General features: G+C 44.0%; 1 protein-coding gene across 4 annotated transcripts in view; it reads left to right on the forward strand.

The window, feature by feature from the left end:
• Positions 1-357: 357 nt before the first annotated feature.
• ERAP1 (endoplasmic reticulum aminopeptidase 1) overlaps positions 358-13873 on the forward strand; it is a 39057-nt gene continuing 25541 nt past the window's right edge. The window contains exons 1-4 of one of the 4 annotated variants that reach the window (XM_032403947.1): positions 358-593; positions 5871-6414; positions 8388-8526; positions 11174-11308. In XM_032403947.1, coding sequence (XP_032259838.1) covers positions 5888-6414; positions 8388-8526; positions 11174-11308 — 801 coding nt within the window. In that variant the 5' untranslated portion in view covers positions 358-593; positions 5871-5887. Of the gene's footprint in view, positions 594-3063; positions 3141-5870; positions 6415-8387; positions 8527-11173; positions 11309-13873 lie in introns of those variants that run through there. The other 3 variants (XM_032403948.1, XM_032403949.1, XM_032403951.1) reach the window with 3 other exon arrangements.

The raw sequence follows: 13873 nt of genomic DNA on the forward strand, positions 1-13873 counted from the left end.
CAGAGGCTTCAGCACTTTGCACAAGGAGTCCTTCCAAGGTTCTTGTTTCTTTCGGAGGCGGGCCAAGAGCTCCCAGCCCATTTGCAGAGACGAGATGATGGACACCGCTTGAGTCCAACCGGCGTGGAGCCCGTCCAGAATTGGTGGAGCCCCGAGCTGGAGTCCAGCCTCCGTCACTTTCCAGAGCACGCACCCTTTTTAAATGTTTTCAACGCCCCGCTGCGCCGAAGGCTAACCGTTGAAAAAAATAACCCCCAAAGACACACTCAGAATGATCTGCGTTCAGAAAGGAGTGCTGCTTCCCACCCGCCCCCCCCCCCCCCCCGTATTGCAACTCCGCTGTTTCCCTTGCGCATTTGCGAATTTCCGTCGGGGGTCCCGCGGTCTCCTTCGCGCTGCCCCCGGCCGGGTTTCTCCTCACCCGGCTCCCGCCTCCGCCGGGGGTTCTCCTGCGCCTGTCAGGAGGGCCCCGGCCAACGCGCACCTCGCGCCAGCCTGCCTCTGCGCGGGCTCCACTTTCACTTTCTGTTCCGGGGTAAGGGAGGCCGGCGGCAGCGGCGCGAGGGTGAGCCGGTTCCGTCGCGGACCCCCAGGTACAGCGCGCCCGTCCCCAGCGCACCCCTCGGGGAGCGGCCGCGGGGCTGGAGAAGGGCTCGGTCCCGGCAATCTCCCGGTGCCCGCCGGGGAGGCCCGAAGACCCGGGCGCGCGGCGGAGGAGAGTGAGGCGCAGGGGACGCCGGGCCGGGGAGAGTCGTGGGACCTGGGCCCGAGTCCGCACGGAGGGCGGCGGGTTTGGCGGCTGGCCCAGCCTAGCTCGGGTCCTCCTCGGGCGCGAGAACGCAGGGGGCGCAGGGCCAGTGCGCCTGTTCCGCGCGTTCTCTCTGGTGGCGCCAAATGGAAGAGCGGGGAGGACTGCGGGTTCCGTTGCGAAGGGTACCTTGGGGATAGTTGCGAGAGAAACAAACGTGGCTTTGCATTAACTAGTGGGTTGGGCGTGTTGAAGGATCGGAGTCCATACATGTCCTCAAGATCAGTTCTTTCCTTGCTTCTCCTGTACTTATTCCCAGCAATTGCCTTCCCTTCACTCTGACTCCAAGCCAGAGTTTTATTCAGATAAAGTTCTCCTGTGTGAGCAAATTAAAGTTTCCTGTCTGGGTGCCTTACTTGCCAGGTGGGCCGGCAAGTTAATTTCACGGAAGGAGAGGAGCAGACACTTCCTTACCGTTTTCCTGGAGGTTTTTTTTTGTGTAGGCCAGGTTCAGAAAGAAATGCTCAGTTTTCTGGTAAATGCCCAGAGTATTTGCTCTCAACTCAGGATGTGGTCAGCAATTAGAAACAAGAACAAAAACCTTTAAAAAATTGGCAGTGCTTTTCTTTTCCCAAGGATTTGGAATTGTACTGATACCATAGCCCATTTTCAGGTGGGCCTAAATGAAAAAATTCTAACTGGTTAAAAAAAAATTCAAGTTAATTCAACATTTGTTTGTTTGTTTACCAGCAGTAACAACCTACAGTGCTTGTTAATTTCATCATTCAGAACATTTTGGAAGAAGTCTGTAGATTTCACATTGAGTAGTGTTCCAATAAAGGGAAGGGTGAGCTAACCCAGGATCAGTTGCCCCTGACTGGAAAAGTCATAATCACCAAAGACGGGCTAAATAAGTTTCCTAAAGTAACTTTGAACTCTTCCTGGCAGTGAAGTTAGGTACTCTGTTACCACCACCTTGACTGGGAAAGATGCTTTATTTAGTAAAATCAGATGCCAAAGGCAGATACTTTTTAAAACTGTAAAGAAATGCAGTAAAGGACAGGGAAGTCCTTGAAAGCCTTTATCTCTGTGCTCTAAACATGTGTATTCATCTGTCTGCTGGTAGTTTTCCTTGGATATCTCAGAGATAGCACAAACGTATTTAAAAAAATGAATCCTTAATTCCCTCTCCTCTCTTTTAAAACTCTCCCACCTCTGGTCTTCTTCTCAGTCAGTGGCACCTAGGACTACCCAGATGCTCATTTTAGAAACCTGGCAGCTATTCCGATGTGTTCTTTCAGTCACCCCCCACTTCCAGTCCACCCCAAATGTAGATGTCGAGTCCATCCATCTCTGTCTCTCCCCTCCCCCACTCCCTCCCGCTCTCTCTGGTGACACCGCTAGAGTACAAGCCACCAGCTTACTTTGTCTAGACTACTTTCTAACTGGTTTCTTGGCCATCCCTCCTGCTTCTTTCTTGATCCATATAGCTTCTTAAAGTGTGAACTGGATCCTAAGACCTTCTAGCTCAACACCCAGTGGCTTCTCATTGCACTTAGGCTGGGAGCCAAAATCCTTAACAAGCCTACAGGCTGAGTGGTGGTCTGGCCGCATCCGCCTCTCCAGGTACATCTTTCTGCTGCGTGATGTGTCTTGGGTTCCCTGGCCTTCATAACCAGGACTCGCCTACTGTACCTATGAACAAGCTTGCTATTCCCTCTGGAAAACTCTCCTTCTCCTTCTTTTCTTAGCTAATTTGAATTTGTCCTTTAAATCAGCTTAAATGTCCTCAGCGAGCCCCCGATGTAAATCACTCTGCCCTGTTACTCTCATTCAGGAGGTGTGTTTTTCTTTCATAGCCCTAATCACGGTTAAGAGTTCCTCCCCACCCTGAGCCCCATAAGCAGTTTGAGGTCAAGGATCTGTGCTGTCTTACATTGCTAGTGTCGGGCAAAATCCCTGGCACATAATAGGTCCTCAGTAAATATTTGGGGAATGAATGATTGAGAATATTTTAACTGAGTCTTTACAACATGTTGTGAGAAAGGTATTATTTTCTCAAATTACACATGAAGAAAATGGGGCACCTGGGTGCCTCAGTCGGTTAAGCATCTGCCTTTGGCTTAGGTCATGATCCCAGGGTCCTGGGATCGAGCCCCGCATCAGACTCCCTGCTCAGTGGGGAGCCTGCTTCTCCCTCTCCCTTTCCCTCTTCCTCTGCCTGCCGCTCCCCCTGCTTGTGCTTGCTCTCTTTCTCTCTCTCTCTGTCAAATAAATAAATAATAATAATAATAAAAAAAAGAGAAGAAAATGAAACTGGGATTAAGTAACCTGTCCAAGATCACAGTCGGTGGAAGAGCAAGAACGCAAAGCCAGGTTTTCTTTTCTGACTGTAAGTGTAATATGTATTATTGTTAATATAGCTATAATTATAGATATGTATATCTGTATTCTGACATTTATGCTGTCTACATTACACGTTCCATTGTGGTTTCCTGGCATTATATCCTCTTCTGAGACACAGCCATGGCTCTCTTTGACTCCGTCTCCTCATGGACTCAACCTTGCAAAGCCTTGGACGTGGGTCCCACTGCCAACTCCTTTAGCAGCCTGTAGGCCTGGCTGTCAGCTCAGAACCAGTTGGAATTTTTAGATTTCCTCCTGGGCTTTTGGGAACTCTTGGGGACTTCAGGGCTCCTCCCATGCCTGAACCTGCCACCCTCATTGCACTCCCTACCTTCTTGGGGCATGGGCTGCACCCACAAGGCCACTGCCATCAGAAATTCAAAATGGAAGCATCACGCAAGTTCCCTTTATTTCTCATGTCTCAGCTTCAAGGGAAATCCATCGTTTTGTCCCTGCACTAGAATTCTGCCTGAGGAAGTAAAAGTGGGAACCCTTTATTATTTTGGTGTTTAAACTTTATTCTTCTCCTTCAAATTGCTTCAGTTCTCCATAGCTAGAAGCCTCCTCTAGTTGGTTCCTACACACACATACAAAAACAAGAACACATAAACAAAAAAAAACCTGTTCTTCCTGTTGAACCTTTGATTCTCTCTTCCCCTTTCATCTGGGTGGTACCTTCTGAACTGAGATTCTGGTGCCTCTGTGCTTGACTGTCTCTACTGTGTTGGTATCCTTTCTGTTTGCCTGCAGATCTGCTCTGTGGGGAAGGGGGATGGAGGGACCTTTAGCAGGGGAGCAGGATGGAGAGGGAAGGGTCGGGGAGAGCACATCAGTTATTACCTTGAAGTGCTGTTCTTCCACATAGCGTTCAAGGGCTAAGACCAGAGTTTGGCAAGGTTATCTAGAAGGTTCTCAGATTGGCTCTCCAATAGAATCTCTGGGAAGATTTTTAAAAATTCTGGTGCCCTGACCTCATCACCATAGATTTCAGTTTAATTGTTCTAGATAGGGACCCAGGCCTCAGTCATTTTAAAAGCTTCCTTGGTGATGTTAATATGCAGCCAGAGTTGAGAAGCGCTGACATAGAGGTAGAATCCCATGTACCACACTGTAGCATTACTACTTTTCTCATCTGATGTCTATGTTCAGGAGCCCAAGGAGCTTGAGGGAATTAGGACCAATTACCTGGACTCATCTAACTTCTAGATGAGTCCTGGCAAACACCTTTTAGAGAGATGTCTTTGTCTAAGAGAGAGAAATGTGCTCAGTTCTCAGCCATGGTTGCCAACTATCTTATAATTCACATTCCTTTCGTGTCCTAAGACCTTTAAAATAAAGTGCCAAATACAGTCTGCAGCAGGACTCCCAACATGCTTTGAGCATAATCTTGGAGTCATTCCCTTCCTCGCCTTGTGAATAATCATTCTCCATCCAGATTGATTGCTCCGTCCACACTGATGGCCCAGCCAGCCCTCAGCTTTCTCCCTTCATGCTTTAACTCCTGCCCTGGTTTGCTCCACCTGCCGTGTCTTTAATGCCCTCCCTTAATTTCCAGATCCAACCCATCCTTCCAAACCATGCTCCAGTGCTGGTCTTGCATGAAGGCACCCCAGAGTCGCTGTGCAGCGGATGTCACTCTCTCCCTTCTCCCCCAGCACTAGCTGTTATTATTATTCTTAAAATGCTCCATACTTTCTCTGTTACATTCTGTCATTCGTGTATGAATGTTTTCTCCCTTTCCAGATTTTGAAGTCCTTGACTGTGGGATTTGTGTCTTGTGTGTTATTATATCCCACACAGTACTCAGCACACCGCCTTGTATGTGGCAGGCATTCAACATGTATTTGTTGGATGACTGTAAGAGAGAATCCAGGAGACTGTTACATTTGTCAGAAACGATTGGTGTGAAAATCACCATAAACCCTTTAAGTCATTCCTGGCTAAACACGTATTAGATGAACTTTTGGCATGACATTTGACAAAGACACTGCTGTTATTAAGGGTTACTGTTAATGGATACTTGCCTCCCCCCACCCCTTGCTACTCAGTGTCTGTGTCTCCTTCCTATGTTAGGAATTCTCTACTTTATAAGCTTGGCGGGGAGCCAGACCTGTCCTCTACTGCAGAAGCTATGAAGTCCAGATTCTTGCTTTTCCCACCTCCCTGACTGGTAGCGTGAATACCTTACCTCGGCTGAAAGAAGTCCTGCCAAGTGGCAGGGGCCGTAAGGATCTCATATTGACAGTGGCCGAGGCAGTGTCCAGCATCTGATCTCTAGGCAGTAGGGCAGCTTCCTCCAAGGCGCAGTGTGGGTGGGGAGAGGTCACCTGGTCAATTTCTCCAGTGTGGTTCTGGCTATCTGTCTTGGCCTGTTTCATGTGGCTGGCTTCCCAAATGTCCTGACAACTCTGACCCTTTTTGTGAACACTTAGTGAGCTTGTTCTATTGCTTTCAACCAAGAACCCTGACAAATAGAGTGCATTTAAACTTGGAGAGCCAAATGATACTTTTTAATAGGTGTGAAGACTGTTGCTAACCAGTAACTTCTTTCTTCTGTGAATCAATAACATAGGGTAAAGACCTAGAACTTTTGAAAGTTTGTATCTATATCGGTTAATGCTGGGTAGATACATTGTGAAATTATGCTGTCTTGATAATATTTTAGTGACTCAATTTTTTTTTGGGGGGGGGGGGCTTTTATACATTTTGCCACTAGGTAGTTTGAGCAAGAAGATGATATCTCTGTCCATCAGATGGCCACTGGCAACCATGCTGTTTCTACCGTCCTCACTGTTGATTCTCTTAACTGTGTCAGCTCCTTCGTGGTGTCAGAGCAGTGACACGATGTCTCCAAAAGCTAGTAATGGGACTCCGTTCCCCTGGGAGAAAATGCGACTTCCTGAGCACATCATCCCAGTTTATTATGATCTCTTGATCCATGCAAATCTCACCACTCTGACTTTCGAGGGAACCACGGAGATAGAAATCACAGCCAGCCAGCCTACTAGTACCATCATCCTGCATAGTCACCTCCTGCAAATATCTAAGGCCACCCTCAAGAGGAGAGTCGGAGAGAGGCTGTCTGCAGAACCCTTGAGAGTCCTGGAGTACCCGCCTCATGAACAAATCGCACTTCTGGCTCCCGAGCCTCTGGCTGTTGGGATCCCGTACACAGTTGTCATTGACTACACTGGCCATCTTTCTGAGCATTTAAATGGATTCTATAAAAGCACTTACAGGACCAAGGAAGGGGAAGTGAGGTACTTTTTTCTATTTTTTTTTTTTTCTTTTGTAAACTTCAAGTGCTGCCCATACTAAATTTGTTATTTCATATGGATTATTTCTTAAATCTCCCTTGATTGTTGAATATTTTGATTTTGTGTTTCATTTATATAGCTAAAAATAGCCAATAGATTCTTTTCCTTGTTTTTCGGATCTCATTTTTTTCATTCTGTTTTAACCAGTTTTCTTTCCTTCAGTTCTGTCAAAGTACCTGTTTGTTCATTTAATTAGATTTCTGGTATATAATAAACATTTTTAATTCTCTTAGCCTAGTATTAGTTTCCTAGAGCTGCTATAACGAAGCACCATAAACTGGGTGGCTTAGAACAACAGAAATGTATGCTCTCACAGTTATGGAGCCTAGCAGTCCCAAATCAAGGTATTAGCAGGGCTAGGCTCTCTCGAAATCTCTGCAAAGAATCCTTCCTTCCCTCTTTCTAGTTTGTGGTGGCCATTGATTGTTAGCATTCCTTTTCTCGCACCAACATCAGTTTATCTGCCTCTGTTATCACATGGCCATTCCCCAAATTTCCCTCTTCTTATAAGGACACTAGTCTTATTAGACTAGGGCCCAACTTCATGGCCTCACCTTAATTTGATTACATCTGCAAAGACCCTATTTCCAAATAAAGTCATAATCCCAGAAACGAGGGATTAAGACTTCCACATATTTTTGGAGGATGCAATTCATCACATACATACAGCGTATTAGAAGAAACATTTTTTTTCTTAGATCCTCATCTGCCTTGCTTTTGTTCTGTTTTTTAAGGAGGCAAACTATTTTGGGAGAATTTATACTGAATTTTATTTATTATTTTTTAAATTTATTTGAGAGAGAGAGTGAGCTAGAGAGAAATGGAGCAGGGGGAGGGGCAGACAGAGAGGGAGAAGCAGATTCCCCATTTAGCAGGGAGCCCAGCATAGGGCTCTATCCGAGGACTCTGGGGTCATGACCTGAGCCGAAGGCAGATGTTTAACCCACTGAGCCACCCAGGCACCCCAATGCTGAATTTTAAAATCAAATTTTATTTGCTAGTAGATTATACTCATTTTTCTGAGTCCATATTATTCTTTGGAGGTTAAAAAAAAAAAGTCAGATGCTACCAAAAAGAATTTTTTAAAAAAGTAAATTTTGTCCCCTATCACAGCCCCTAAATATAACTATTACTTTTATTTTGGGGAGCATCCTTCCAGACTTCTCTCTGGTTATAGATAAACATTATATAAATGGAGCTATGTTATATTTTCCATCCTATACGGGATCTTATTTTAATATGTTGAGGAAATATTTCATATAGATGGCTATCACTATACATTATTTTAATGAGTTTATTATAATGTATGTGCAATGGTTTAACTAATACCCCATCAATGGAGATTAGGTTGTTTCCACCTTTTCAGCAATAGCAATATCTTTGTAAATCATTTCCTTAGAATAAATGCCTACATATAATTGCCAAGTTAAAGGTCTACAGTCTTCTGATATCCCTTGCCATATTCCTCATCTGTAGCTAATACTGTATCTGGGAAGTCTTTTTAGAGTCGAAAAGCCAACAGATATGTCCCTTTAACTTACATTTCATTGATTATTAAGGAAGTTGAGCAGGTTTTGATATGTTTATTGACTATTTGTAGGTTCTTCTTCTGTGAACTGCCTGTTTATGACCTGAACGTGCTATTCCCCTTGGTTGCTGGTGTAGTCTTATTCGTTTATAAGTGCTCATTATCTGTCAAGGCTGTTAACCCTTTGTCACATAGCTTTCAATCCATTTTCCCAGGTTTTTACTCATCTTTTTACTTAGTTTATGATAACTTCTGTTCTATGAAAGATTTTTTTTGTAGTGAAATCCGTAATCTTATGGTATCTCTAGGAATTAAAAACCAAACACACATCTCTTTTAGAGTCCCTGGTGCTTTATTTGTATTTTTATTTCACTCACCATAATTTTAGAGTACTTGCATCAACACACTTTGAACCTACTGCAGCCAGAATGGCCTTTCCCTGCTTTGATGAACCTGCCTTCAAAGCAAATTTTTCAGTCAAGATCAGAAGGGAGCCAAGACACCTCGCCATCTCCAATATGCCACTGGTGAGTCTGAACTCCTGTGTATCTACTCACAGGAAAAATCCACTGATACGCGGTCACTTGCATTACCCCAGTGACAATTAATATTCAGGTCACCTGTGTCATTTGTTTTATTGCCTGACAGCTAACTTTTCTTTCTTCATTTCCAACCTGTGCTTTTGTTTCAAGCAGTAATTTATCTGTAGTCAGAGAAAAAATTAGCCCTAAAAACAAGTAGGATTTTAGTCCAAGTGGCATTCCAGGTCCCTGGTACTGACAGGAGGGACTCTGTAGGGACTCAGGTCCGGTTTAAATGAGAGTGCCCTTCACAAAGCACTTTCCCCTTCCTTTTCTCATATGATCTTTTCAAGGGCATACTTTGTCACATAAGGGTATATTTCTAGTATATAGTTATTTTCTATAATTTCTATATAGGATATACTAATAATAACTATGATTTGTGACTATATCCACGAAATTGGGCTGACAGAAAAAAAGTAATCTTTTTGGAATATTATGGTACAAAAGTAAGTAGTGATAGATAGCTCAGTTCCCTTTAAAGCGACTATCATCCTCCAATTCCAAAGCAAATGTGGACAGCGTTCCATCTGATTTTCCCAAAAGTGGTGGGAAAATGGCTGTGCCAAATGAATAAAACTACTCAGTACGTGCCACTGACCAATGATTCTGACAGCTTAGAAAAACTCGTCCACTGAGCTATCAGCCTGCAACAGATGTGGATCAACTCCTGAAGCACACACAGCCTTTGTCCACAGAGTTCACTGTGATGAGACTCACATGGAACAGATTTTGCCCAGAGTCTTAAAGGGTGTCCCCGCTCAACCCTGTGCTGGCCAGGGAGGCAAAATCTTAGCGTGGGACTCTGAGCGCCACAGCCAGCCTCTAGGATAGTACCTTGCAACCCTTAACACTCTGTAGACCACCAGGTCCCACCCCAGCACTGAATACCGTAAAAATCCTTTCCACAAACAAGATTCTGACAGGCCCCCCTCAAAGGGCCATGCTCTGTGAAAAGTGCTCTTCAGCAGATCTCTACCAACTAAGAACTTCTGTCTATTCCACCCACATTTGTAGATGGAAAAAAGACAAACAAAAAACAGGGAACAATTACACTGTTTTCCTGATAGAAATTTGAGATAGAGAACAAGCTTGTTCCAATTATCGTTCCATCCCCCAATGTTATGCCATTGCTCCCGGGTTTGTGAGTGAGTTCTCTCATTAGAGGATCAATCACAGCTTTGGGAGAATAAAGAAAAGGGGCAGATGAAATCAAGGGGGAGACTGATGACCAAAAAAGCCTGGTAGAGAAACTCGTAGGTTTGCAGGGTGAAGGCTGGGAACTCCCAAGGCTTCACAAAGATGCTGGAGCCTAAATCCATGGTTATCCAGGACCCATTTGTTAAGGAAAGGAAAATCTCTAATGTGGTCTGGCCTCTTGGACAGGAAAGCCCTCCCGTTGGCAGAAGTCTTATAGGACTAGCCTGAAGTCAGGCTGTGGACCCAGAGTTCAGGGGAAGGACAGTGCAGTCTCCAAGGATCTCTTTGGTGGCTGGAAAAGCAAATACTCCATCAGAACATTGAAGTGTATGGGCAGTGGGCAGGATTTCATCCCATTTAAAGTTGAATCAATTAGCTTACTTTCCTAGTAAATAGCACAACTTCAGGAATGAAACTTTTGGTTAGGGGCGGGTAGAAGGCATTTAAAAAGAAAAGGTAAGTTGGAGTTTTTCAAGAGTAAACCTAGGTCGGCTATCAGAGTCAGGGGAGCACAGAGTGACCAGCAGACACAGAACTGGTGGGTGGGTATTACAAAGAAGGATGAGGGCACAGAAAAATAGAGGTGGAAATAAGATTCCAGGGAAAATGCTTGCGTTCACCGGGCTAGTTCTTCTCTCGTTCTCCTTCTCCAGGGCCCTGCCCCACTGCTTGGTGTTGCCTGACGTATTAGACTTTCCTTTTGGGGAGCAGACCTCTTAGACTGTCCCTCCACCACCCCCACCCCACCCCACTGCAGGGCGGCTCCCTGATTGCACCTAAAGCAGATTCCAATGAAGCAAATCAAGAGTTTGGAGGAAGCTTGGCCGCATCAGGCCCAGGCATGTGTTACTTTCAATTTTGTAGGAAAACAGAAGCTCTTTTTAAGTTATGCATGGTTACATGTTTGCCCATTGTAGAAAACAAATTAGACAGTGTTTTGCAGATAATTCTCATACCTGTATTTAAGGTCAGGTGGTCTACATCTTGGCAAAACCAACAATCTCAATTTTGCTTTGTCCCATTCATATTATCAATCCTCATGTACCAAATATGGGCCAGTTTGCAACCATCTGGGGTATTGAAAAGAAATTTAGTGATGATAGTTGCACAACTCTGTGAGTATAATAAAAAAACCCACTGAACTATATACTTTAAAATGGTGAACTATATGGTATGTGAATTGTATCTCCTTAAAAAAAATTGAGTAGAATGGCCTCAATATCGAAATTACAATCAGATATTGGAAAGAGAAATTTTAAGATAATTATACAAATGTTGTGCTGTATACTTTGAATATTATGTCTGGTGGTTAGGAAATTTCTCTTTATCAAGTATTTTCAATGTATTGGGTGATTGATGATTTATCTGATGATTTCAGTTATTCTGATTTTAGGTTGAATCTGTGACTGTTGCTGAAGGACTCATAGAAGACCATTTTGATGTCACTGTGAAGATGAGCACCTACCTGGTGGCCTTCATTATTTCAGATTTTAAGTCTATTAGCAAGATGACCAAGAGCGGAGTCAAGGTGAACCCTGGGATTGTCAGATTGTCACATAGGGTGACCAACTTGTCCTCATCTGCCTGAGACTGTCCTGGCTTTAATATTGGAAGTCCCACATTTTGGGCACACCCCTGAGTCTTGGGCAAAAACTGGGGTGATTGGCATCCTCTTGTCACAGATGCTGGTATTTACAATGAGGTTCTAATAACAAAAACATGGAGAGGCTTGGCCTGGCCTCGTTCATGGTTCTGTCCCCACCATTAGCTGGTTTTCTGTCCTTGGCCCTGCTCCCTGTGGAACTTAGTTTATACTTCTGCAAAATGTGTACATTGGACTAGGTCCTGCAGGGGTTTCTGAAATTGTTTCTGGCTATCACTTTCTACAGTTTGGAAGTAAGTGTGATTGACTATCTGAACAGAGGATCTCTAGTCTTGAGAAGGAAGTAAAATAGAGCAGTTGGCTTAGAGTATTACATCACTCTGGGGAGAGTAGTTGTGACAGTGAATACTGGAATACTAGAGAGAATATCTTGTTTCAAGGACTACTTGCCCTTTTCCTGGGTAACAAAGAATAGTGAACAACCTATTCAACTGTATGCTGGGCTCTAAATGCAAACAATTTTTTTTTTTTTTTTTTGGAGGGGAGGGCTTTAATTTAATCTCCTTTATTTGTGCTGGCTTTCACTGAGGCCTGAATAGGTAGGACTTCTCTGATGAATAATCTTTTGTTCCCCTAGTGGTTCTTATTCTTGTAGAGATCTTTCTACTTACCTGGAGATTTGAAAGTGATGCTTGAGACTTGAATGTAGGGACCAATCTAAATTTCGCAGTGAAACTATCAGCAAAAACCCTCACCCATTGAATTGCCCACTTTGGGGAATCCTTTATGAAAGATTTCTTTAATAATGTCTCTTCCATACTGTGATATTATGATTTATAATAAATATATATACATGGTCTTTGTCCCAGTCCCTAGCATGGAGCTCCTAAATAAAATACTAGGAATTTTCTGATGACAGCTAGAAAGGTGTCTCTAGTTAGGTTAATGAGATGACTTGTGGAAGGCATGTAGGTAACCTAAGGATGGGGGGTTGGTTGCCAGAGAACCAGCCATGTGATTGGAGGGTTGGAACTTTCAGTCCCACCCCCTTGACCTCCAGGGAGTGGAGAAGGGCTGGAGAGTGAGTTCAGTTACCAAGGGCTAATGACATTGGTCATGCCTGTGTGATGAAGCCTCCATAAAAACCCAAAAGACATTTCAGAGAGCTTCTGGGTTGGTGCAAGTGTGGAGATTCAGCGAGAGTGGCCTGCCTGGAGATGGTATGGCAGCTCTTTGCGTTTTCCTGTACCTTGTCCTGTTCCATCTGGCTGTTCCTGAGTCATGTCCTTTTATAGTGAGTTAAAGATTTCTCCAGTTTTGTGAGCTGCTCTTGCAAATTAATCACACCTAGAGAGGTGGTCATTGCAACTTCCAAACTATAGCCTATTGATCAGAAGCACAGATGGTAACCTGGAATTGTGAATATCATCTGAAGGGGAAGGGGGGCACAGTTTAGTAAGACTTAACCTTTATGTTGTGGAATCTGGTGCTATCTCTGGGTAGTGTCAGAATCAGGTTGAATTGTGGGACACCCAGGTGGTATTGCTGAACTGCTTAGAGGTGTGGGGTTAACCTGCACCCTCCCACACACACATACATTGGATTTGGGGCCCAGAACTTTTACGTATTAGTAGTTATAGGCCTTTTATTTCTTTAAAAACATTAAACATACATTTTATATTCTAGTAACTGTCCTGTCTGAAGTCTTTGTGTGTCTGATTCTGTGGTTTGTTATTTCTGCTGGTTCTTGCTTATGGTGTCTAGTTCCTTTGTGTATATTGAATTTACACTGCCTGAGTTGAAGGTGGATTCTTCCAGAGAGAATTTGTTTGCTCCTGTCAGGTGACTGGGAGCATTTACGAACTCATGAACCACTTTAATTCAAGCTATTAGCTTCAGATTTTTGAGCCCCCTGGTTAGTGTGAGTGCAGCTCCTAACCAGCATGAAGAGTAGCTTTTACTGATTTTCTTAGGACTTCCCTCGACCTCCCCCATATAGTACCAAGACTTGACTAGGGCATTTTTTCCCCTTGCAGTCTGCTTGAGGAAGGGGTGGCTATTTTTAGTTTACCCTTATAGAAGGGCGTGGTCTTTTAGGGTCCAGCTTTATGCCTGGTGTGTCTTCTGTTGGGCTTCCACCTTGGGCAGGCTCTGGACTTGGTCTCCTATCCTCTGAGACCTTCAATGCTGTGAAAACCCAAATCTATCTGTATTAGGTTAGTGTCCTTAGGACAAAAGCTGGCTGTAGTCCTCTGCTGTCTACGGAGGGTCCCACCCTCACTTTTGGCATCTAAGTTTTCTTTACTTTTCTACTATGTCATAAGAACATTTAAAAAGACATTTTTGTATATGTTATCCAGCATGTTGTAGTTTTCAGAAGGGGAGTTGATCAGAAACAGCACTAAGACAAGAAATAGAACTGCTACTTTTCTTAATTGGCAACCATACTGCAGAAAATGAAGCCTTTGATGTCCATCTTCCATACAGTTG

Source organism: Phoca vitulina, unplaced genomic scaffold (genome assembly GCF_004348235.1).
Source record: "Phoca vitulina isolate PV1807 unplaced genomic scaffold, GSC_HSeal_1.0 scaffold6, whole genome shotgun sequence".
Taxonomy (NCBI): Eukaryota; Metazoa; Chordata; class Mammalia; order Carnivora; family Phocidae; genus Phoca; species Phoca vitulina.